Source organism: Chiloscyllium plagiosum, unplaced genomic scaffold (genome assembly GCF_037043375.1).
Source record: "Chiloscyllium plagiosum isolate Xiang-an unplaced genomic scaffold, Cpla_swu_hap1 HiC_scaffold_20, whole genome shotgun sequence".
In the NCBI taxonomy this organism is placed as follows: Eukaryota; Metazoa; Chordata; class Chondrichthyes; order Orectolobiformes; family Hemiscylliidae; genus Chiloscyllium; species Chiloscyllium plagiosum.
In genome coordinates, this window is record NW_028270158.1 from 37951895 (window position 1) to 37961731 (window position 9837).

Below are 9837 nucleotides of genomic sequence, written 5' to 3' on the forward strand. Positions count from 1 at the left end.
TGCATTGGTGGTGCATTCACCTTTTACTGATCAGCTGCCTCAAGCTGAGGAACAGCTTCTGCAGTTCGCTGTTTTGCACCTGCTATTGCAGTTGTCCGTTTTTCTGGCCATTCACTTCCACAACGTATAATTGAGGTGACAGCTGCCCCGTGTAGGCGCCAAGTTAACATTAGAATTGGCTTTTGTTGAGATTGTTGAATATTTGTACCCTGATTATTTCTCCAACACTCAATATTGGCAATGGGTTTAGCAATTTTGTCAAAATGTAACTTGCCATGCTGCCATCGCATCCTTGAGTCTATCACTCGTACTTGTTACTACATCTGGATTCAGTAGATTTTGTTTTGCTTGTGTGCAGCATGATGTTAGTGTGTGTACTAGGTTACTTTCCATACTTTCAATATGTGTATTTCTCCATTTGAGGATGCCTTGTATACATCTGCTCAATATCTTTATGCTTCCTTTGACAATTTTCACTGATGTCTCAACCTTTCCGTTGAGTGGAGGTAGTGGGGAGATGATAAGACCGTAAGAAATAGGAGTGGAAGTAAGGCCATTTGGCCCGTCAAGTCCACTCCACCATTTAATCATGGCTGATGGGTATTTCAATGCCACTTACCCGCTCATCCCCGTATCCCTTAATTCTTTGCTAGATTAAGAATTTATCAATCTCTGCCTTGAAGACATTTAACATCCCGGCCTCCACTGCGCAGCATGGCACTGAATTCCACAGGCCCACTACTCTCTGGCTGAAGAAATGTCTCCTCATTTCCATTCTAAATTGACCCCCCTCTAGTTGTAAGGCTATGCCCACGAGTCCTAGTAGCCCTGCCTGACAGAAACAGTTTCCTAGCGTCTATCCTTCCTAAGCCATGCTGTGTGGTGTTGAATTTCCCAATCTTTCAGGAAATGACTGAATTCTTCACTTGTGAACTGAGGGTCATTGTTGCTCCTGACAATGTCAGGAAGGCCATAATGTCTGACATCTGCTTTTAGTTATTCGGTAGTCTCAACAGTAGTCATTGAGGTCTACCGGTCCACCTCTCAGTTGTCAGAATGGTCATCTAGTGTGACAAAATAATCAGTTCTTGCTAGGATTAAGAGATTTATTGCCCATCCTTATTGCCCTTGAGAAGGTGGTGGTGAGCTGACTTCTTGAACCACTGTCGATCATGTGCTGTAGGTAGACCGACAATGCAGTTAGGGGGGAATTCCAGGATTTTGACCCAGCAACAATGAAGGAAGAGCAATATATTTCTAAGTCAGGATGGTGAGTGGCTTGGAGGGGAATTTGCAAGTGGCAGTGTTCTCATCTATCTTATGTTATTCTTGTCCGTTAAGGTGAAAGTGCTCATGGATTGGGAAGGTACTTTGTAAGAAGTTTTGGAAAATTTCTGCAGTGCATCTTGTAGTTGGTATACTTCTGAGTGGTAGAGGAATTGAATGTTTGTTGATGTGGCAATCAAGCAGGCTGCTTTGAGCTGGATGCTGTCAAGTTGCTTGAGTGTCGTTGGAAACAGCATGGATCCAAAAATGTGGCGAGTATTCCACCATAGCTCATCAGCCTTTTAGATAGTGGATAAGCTTTGGGGAGACAGAAGGTGAGTTGCTTTCTGCAGGATTCTAGCCACTTATCTGCTTTTATAACCATAGTATTTATATGCCTAGTCCAATTCAGTTTCTGATTCAATAGTAATCCCAGAAATTAAGCGATAGCAGTGTCAAGAGGACTTGGTGAAATTCTCTCTTGCTAGAAATGATCATTGCCTGGCACATATGTGGCTCATCTTTTACCTGCCACCTGTCAGCCCAAAACAGGATTTTGTCTAGGTCTTTTTCTGTTTGTTGTCACATGATGCGGAGGTGCCAGTGTTGGACTAGGGTGGACAAGTCCAAAGTCACACACCAGATTATAGTCTACCAGGTTTATTTGAAATCACAAGCTTTCAGAGTGCTGCTCCTTCATCAGATGGAGATTTTGTGGAAACGTTAATGTGTTCTTCCCCCAACTAAATTTCGGACACTCTAAGTACTGTAACGACTTTAAGGATTGCCAGATATTCAAGATCTGTATATTCTTTTAAGTTGAACAGAAGCATACAATTTATATATTGGCATTGGATACTTCTGACTTGCAATATTTTTGTAATCATGTAATTGGATTTAAATTAATTTATTTGATTACTGAAGTAAAATGTTGGTGTGGACTATCTTAGAGCTGATTTTTGTTCATGTGTCTGCAGGTTGTTTGACAGCAACCCATTCTAAGGCTGTCCACAAATTGGACATTCCAGCATTTGATTGGCCCATAGCACCATTTCCAATACTGAAATATCCTCTGGAAGAGTTTGTGAGAGAGAACGCCCAGGAGGAAGCTCGGTGCTTGGAGGAGGTGGGTCACGATGCTCACTCTATTTGATATTTGTCAAAAATCTGCACTGGGATGTAACTTCTACTTGGCTACTTCTCGTCACGCAGAGTTTAGCTTTTATGCACCGACAATTCTTTCTAATGTAAACAGTTACTTAATTTAATATTTATTTATATTGTCTGTGACCTGGTCTATATTAATACAAGAAGTATTTGTGTTATTGATGAATGAATTCTGGGCCATTAAAAGTGAAACATTTGGTCAAAGCTTCAATTTCATCCTAACTCATAACATTAAAGAAATTTCTGCTGGATCCACCAGTAGAGTTTTCTCAGGTCTAGAAATGAGAGAGAAATCATAGGAATTCTGTTTGAAATTTCACATTCGACATGTTATTTATTTACACCTCTGTGTAGTCCTGAATTGGGTGTCATAGAACATAGAACATTACAGCACAGTACAGACCCTTTGGCCCTCGATGTTGCGCTGCCCTGTCATACTAATCTGAAGCCCATCCCACCTACACTATTCCATGTACCTCCATGTGCCTGTCCAATGACGACTTAAATGCACTTAAACTTGGCGAATCTACTACTGTTGCAGGCAAAGCATTCCATACCCTTGCTACTCTCTGAGTAAAGAAACTATCTCTGACATCTGTCTTATACCTATCTCCCCTCACTTTAAAGTTGTGTCCCCTCGTGTTTGCCGTCCCCATACTTGGAAAAGGCTCTCCCTGTCCACCCTATCTAACCCTCTGATTATCTTGTATGTCTCTATTAAGTCACCTCTCAACCTTCTTCTCTGTAACGAGAACAGCCTCACGGCCCTCAGCCTTTCCTCGTAAGACATTCCTTCCATACCAGGCAACATCCTAGTAAATCTCCTCTGCACCCTTTCCAAAGCTTCCACATCTTATAAAGCAGTGACCAGAACTGTACACAATACTCCAAGTGTGGCCGTACAGCTGCAGCATAACCTCCTGGTTCCGGAACTCAATCCCTCTATTAATAAAGGCCAAAACACTGTATGCCTTCTTAACAACCCTGTCAATCTGAGTGGCAACTTTCAGGGATCTGTGTACATGGACACCAAGATCTCTCTGCTCATCTGCACTCCCAAGAATCTTACCATTAGCCCGGTACTTTGCATTCCGATTACTCCATCCAAAGTGTATCACCTCACATTTGTCCACATTAAACTCCATTAGGCACCTCTCAGCCCAGCTCTGCATCCTCTGTATGTCTCTCTGCAACCTACTACATCCTTCCTCACTATCCACAACTCCACCGACCTTAGTGTCATCTGCAAATTTACTAGCCCACCCTTCTAAGCCCTCATCCAGGTCATTTATAAAAATGACGAACAGCAGTGGACCCAACACTGACCCTTGTGGTACGCCACTAGTAACTAGACACCAAGATGAACATGTTCCATCAACTACAACCCTCTGTTTTCTTTCAGCAAGCCAATTACTGATCCAAACTGCTATGTCTCCCACAATCCCATTCCTCCGCATTTTGTATAATAGCCTACTGTGGGGAACCTTATCGAACGCCTTGCTGAAATCCATATACACCACATCAACCGGTTTACTCCCATCTACCTGTTTGGTCACTTTGTCAAAAAACTCAATAAGATTCGTTAGGCACGACCTACCCTTCACAAAACCGTGCTGACTGTCCTTGATCAGATTATTCTTTTCTGGATGGTTATAAATCCTATCTCTTATAACCTTTTCCAACACTTTACCAACGACTGAAGTGAGACTCAATGGTCTATAATTACCAGGGTTGTCTCTACTACTCTTTTTGAACAAGGGAACCACATTTGCTATCCTCTAGTCCTCAGGCACTATTCCTGTAGACAATGATGATTTGAAGATCAATGCCAAAGGCTCGGCTATCTCTTCCCTTGCTTCCCCAAGGATCCTAGGATAGATCCCATCCGGCCCAGGGGACTTGTCTATTTTCACACTCTGCAGTATTTCTAATACCTCTTCCTTGTGAACCTCAATCTCTTCTAGTCTAGATACAAGTATCTCTGTATCTTCCTCACCAACATTTTCATTTTCTATAGTGAACACTGTCGAAAAATATTTATTTAGTGCTTCCCCTATCTCCTCTGACTCCACACACAACTTCCCACTATTATCCTTGATTGGCCCTAATTTAACTCTTGTCATTCTTTTATTCCTGACATACCTATGGAAAGCCTTAGGGTTAACCCTGATCCTATCTGCCAACAACTTCTCATGTCTCCTCCTGGGCCTTCTGAGCTCTCTTTTTAGGACTTTCCTGACTTCCTTGTAACCCTCAAGCGCCCTAACTGAGTTTTCACATTTTGTCCTAACATAAGCTTTCTTCTTCTTCTTGACCAGGGATTCCACTTCCTTGGTAAATCACGGCTCAGGCGTTCTATATCTTCCTCCCTGCTTGACAGGTACATACTTATCTGGACCCACAAGAGCTTTTCCTTGAATAAGCTCCACATTTTTAATGTGCTTATCCCCTGCAGATTCCTTCCCTATTCTACGCTTCCTAAATCTTTCCTAGTTGCATTGTAATTTCCCTTCCCCCAGCTGTAACTCTTGCTCGGTGGAGTACAGCTATCCCTTTCCATCACTAAAGTACGCAACCACGCAAATATAAACTGTTCTACTTACCCTTCCAGAAGTCCTTTGCTCGCTCCTCCCTCGCTGGCCTGAAGGTAAGAAGTTTAAATATACTTACCGGCCTTCCCAACAATCACCTCGCACCAATGTCACCTCCCGGCTCCTGCCTCTCGCTGCTCCAAAGTTGAAAAAATCCATTTATAAACGTTTTGTAGCTGATTGCTGATTGCCTGTCTCCGTGTCACTGTACTTGCCACCTGTCAGCCCAAAACAGGATTTTTTTGTCCAGTCTTTCTGCTTATAGTCACTGGAGGTGCCAGTGTTGGACTGGGATGGACAAAATGTGAAGTCACAGAACACCAGGTTATAGTCCATCACATTTATTTGAAATCATGAGCGTTCAAAATCTGAACAAAATAATTTGTCTGAATAATCAAATTAGGAGTAATTTCAATTAAAAAGTGCCTTTGAGCTTTATTCAATGCTTAGATATTCTGGTAGTGTAAACAACTGACCATCTGTTTCTATACTGAACAATCAGATTCCAACTCAGGAATAGAATCAACTATCACAGTTGGACTCAATTCACGGTAGTGTTCATCAGCTGAGCAAAGGAATACTGATACAGTATAAGAAATCAAAATATATATTAACAATTGATTCACTGCACGCTTTGCTGGTTGATCAATAAGGTTGAAGAGAGAAGTGAAGATGTTTCTTTGCAATCAGAGAGAAATTGATTTTTTTTAATAAAGGGAAGAGATAAGAATTTTCAGGCCAAGATTTAGAGGCTGCAGAATGTATTGAGCACCAGGAAATAATAGAAATTGGTTGTTGTGCCCAGACTAGATGTGTGGAGTTGTAGCCCTGAAACTCACTTGTTATTGGGCTTGGTTCTCATCTGCAAAAATTGGCAATTTGAGAGTGCCAATCAGCTGTCTAAATGCAGGTTGCAACTCAGCATCTCAATAAAATTGTTCAGCTTTTTTAATGAATTGGTCCATAGGATGTTCCTAGGTGGAGGTACACAAGAAATCACCACAGGAAATGACATCACCAACCCAAAGAAACCTAAATATATAAATAGAAAGCAGGAATTATCAGCAGCTTTGCCCAGAGGCCCGCTGAAGATGTTACCTAGTATGGTGATGAAACGTCTGTAGTGAGCAAACCTACATCCAGAACCTCAACCTGACCTACAATACTTCTCAAAACTCATGGAGGTAAAAGTTGGGATTTCTCGTTACAACTGCAGAGGGTGTTGTTTGGACCACACCCAGAGAACTGTGCACAGTCTTGGACTTCTTCGTTAAAAAGTGATATGCTTGAGTTGGAGGCAGATCAGTGAAGATGCAGTAGGCCAATTCCTGGGATAAAGAGATTGCCTTAAAGGAAAGGCTGAGCAGGTTGGATCTTTACTTATTGAATGTAGAAGAATGAAACATCTTATTGAAGATATATTTTAATCAACATGTTCAGTAATGTTATTACACACCTCTGAAGCAGGTGGGACTTGAACCATGCCTCCTATAGAACTCCAAGAAATTTTGATAAGTTAGATGCTGAGACAATGTTCCCCCTTGTGGGGGAATCTGAGAGGCACAGTTTCAAAGTAAGGGGTTTCCAGTTAAAGATGGAGATGAGGTTGATTTTGCTTTCTTAGAGAGTCATTAATCTTTGGAATTTTGTATCCCAGAAAGTGGTGAAAGCTGGGTCATTGTAAATACTCAAGGCTGAATTAAATAGATAAAAATCACACAACATCAGGTTATAGTCCAACAGTTTTAATTGGAAGCACACTAGCTTTCGGAGCGACGCTCCTTCATCAGGTGATAGGCATCCTTCATCAGGAGCGTCGCTCCGAAAGCTAGTGTGCTTCCAATTAAACCTATTGGACTATAACCTGGTGTTGTGTGATTTTTAACTTTGTACACCCCAGTCCAACACCGGCATCTCCAAATCAGAATTAAATAGAGGTTTGATCGACAAGACGGTGATGGTTTCTGAAGAGCAAGCAAGAAAGTAAAATCAAGGCCACAGTCAGACCAGCCATGTATTTATACAAATCTCTGAGCAGACTCAATGGGCCACATAGCCTACTTCTGATACTGTTTATTTTATTTTATTTTGTTCACATGATCATGAACAATGAAAGTTGTATATGGGTGTATATGGGTGGCTTGTGCTGTCAGAAACCTACAATATTGTTGTGGGACCAGGAGGAGGGCTTCCCGGTCCCACACAACAATTCACTTCAGGACAAAGTTTTCATCTGTGGCCTCCAGTGTTCACTTCAGCAACCTTTTGTTAGTCAAAGGAAGCCTCAGAAAACTGAGCAGAGCGTGTGCAGCAAATACTAGTTTCCTCAAATAGACATTAGAATCCCGACTAAAATATTCATAGCGTCCAGCATAGAGCTACACCTATCAGTCAGTAATGGGAACGCACAACAGACACAGGAGACAGATCAAATATTTGTTGCATATAAGTTATGGGCTGAGGGTTTGGAACTGAACAGTGTGATCAAAAGTGGGTACTAGAGAAAGTTAGAGTCAATTGGTTTTGCTAATTTAGCAGCACTGCCAATTTTATTTTTGTTCATACATGTGGGAATCACTGGTGAGGCCAGCATTTATTGCCCATCCCTAATTGCCCGGAGGGCAGTTAAGAGTCAGCCATATTACTGTGGATCTGGAGTCACATGTAGGCCAGTTCAATAAGGATGGCAGTTTCCTTCCCTAAAGGTTATTAGTGAACCAGTTGGGTTTTCCTGACAATCAACAATGGATTCATGGTCATCAATAAGACTCTTAACTCCTGATTTTTATTGGATTCAAATTCCACAATCTGTCATAGCAGCATTTGAACGTGGCTCCCCAGAACGTTATCTAATTCTCTGGATTAACAGTCCAGCATGGTTCAGAGGCAAGCATCTTTTCTGTACCCAGCCGCTGCAGTATAGAGCCAGTGGGTGCAGCCAATACTCCACCCAGCTGTCGATTAGTCCTGGTAGGGAGGAGATCAGGGATAGGGGTAGGATGTCGACTTTCAGTGTCCCCCAGTCTCTTGATTAGATAACAAGTGCCATTGAATGAGGAACCGCCCCTGGGAGCCCACAAGCAAACACACTGGGGTCTGTTTGTCATGTTTCCCACACCATGAGCCCCTGACCACTGGAGAAAGGTCACTGGACTCAAAATATTAACTCTGTTTACAGGGGACGAAACGTCTGCAAACAAATCCCAGCTCGGCGAACAGAACCACAACAACGAGCACCCGAGCTACAAATCTTCTCACAAACTTTGAACACTCCACAAATGCTTTCAAAGTTGCTGGGTTTCTCCAGCTGTTTGTGTTTTTGTTTGTTTCCTGATCAAAGGACACAAGGCAGGAAACTTATTCTCGGTCCTGCCCCACTAGACTGTCTGCAAAGATAGGAAAATGATGGGGGTTCCCCTAACTTGAAACTGGCCAGGAGAAGGCATAAGATTCCATCCTCATTTTTGCAGGATATCTATAAAATTACCCTAAACGTCCATGATCTATAAAATTACCCTAAACGTCCATGATTAATATGCATTTTTAGCCAGGTTTTAATTACATTTTTTCACTTTCAACCTACTTTTCATGCTTTACTAAACAATATGTTAATTGTATGAACTTTTGATTTTTTTTTTTGCATTAGGACTCTATGCATTTGACTCTTCCTCATTGACTAAATCTGCTTCTCACAGATTTCCACTGTTTATTTCAAATAATATGAGGTGTAAGTAGTAAATCTTGATGAGTGTTGCTCTGTCCTGGCCAGTAGGTGGAGACATTCAGCATAGCCAGTGGCTGGTTTAGAATGTGAGCTTGGAAGATATTTGCAATATTAAATAAGTTGATGACAAAACAAACGAAAGCAGACAGTACCAGAGTGGAGACCTACCTTGGTTAGCTAGGTTGGCGGTGCTTGATCCTGGCAAATTGAACACTGAGCAACTTAAGAAAGAACTAGCACATTATGTTTTGAAAAAAGCCCTGAGATTTTGGGCTAACTTACCAATTCTGCCTGGTATGAGCTGATATTATGCTGGTAAGTGCATAAGATGGGGCCATCCGTAAGAATGGATTCTACTTGTACTGACCCATGCTAGATATATCACAGCCCTCTAAAACAGATTTAATTGCTGTTGACACATTCGTTGGCAAGGTCAATATGGATTGAAGCTTCAGTTATAATTCGTCAATTGTTATCTTGTAAATGAATAGAAGTACCATTGGAAATGAAAATATATCATCAACTCTGAATAATGGAGTGCCCAGTAACCACTGTAACTTGGGCAAATGCTGGAGATGATGGTGTACAACTGAAGTGTTTATATCTGCAATACTCGTGCAGTATATAGTGTATCTATGTAGTGAAATGAAGGTACTTTCAGCAGTTGAGTTACAAAATTTGTAGTTTGTCAGTGGATCAAGAATGTAAAGATCCTCTACAGTAATTTTTTTTTAAACAAATGCATACTCTTACTCACTCCTAGGTGGAAGACTTAATAGTAAAGTTCAGAAAGAAGGGTAGAAACGTGGCTGCAGTTATCGTTGAGCCAATCCAGTCTGAGGGGGGAGACAACCATGCAACAGATGACTTTTTCCGGAAACTTCGTAACATTGCCAAAAAGGTAAAAAAATGCCAATAATTGCCATTTATTGAATCTATTCCTGAAAAACAGAAATCGAGTCAATTGTTTTCTGGATATTCATGTCAGGCATTATGACCACTCCGCAGAGATGGCAGAACTAGCAAAAATTCATGACAGGTGCCATCATCCTGCCAGCCGTGCCTTCTTCTGACGTTGGTATAAGATGG

At 41.6% G+C, this 9837-nt stretch overlaps 1 protein-coding gene across 1 annotated transcript in view; it reads left to right on the forward strand.

Annotated features, from left to right (window-relative positions):
* The window catches only part of abat (4-aminobutyrate aminotransferase), a 177728-nt gene that overhangs the window by 152077 nt on the left and 15814 nt on the right, over positions 1–9837 (forward strand). The window contains exons 11-12 of the mRNA XM_043711576.2: positions 2244–2392; positions 9512–9649. Of these exons, the coding sequence (XP_043567511.1) occupies positions 2244–2392; positions 9512–9649 (287 nt within the window). The remainder of the gene's footprint in view (positions 1–2243; positions 2393–9511; positions 9650–9837) is intronic.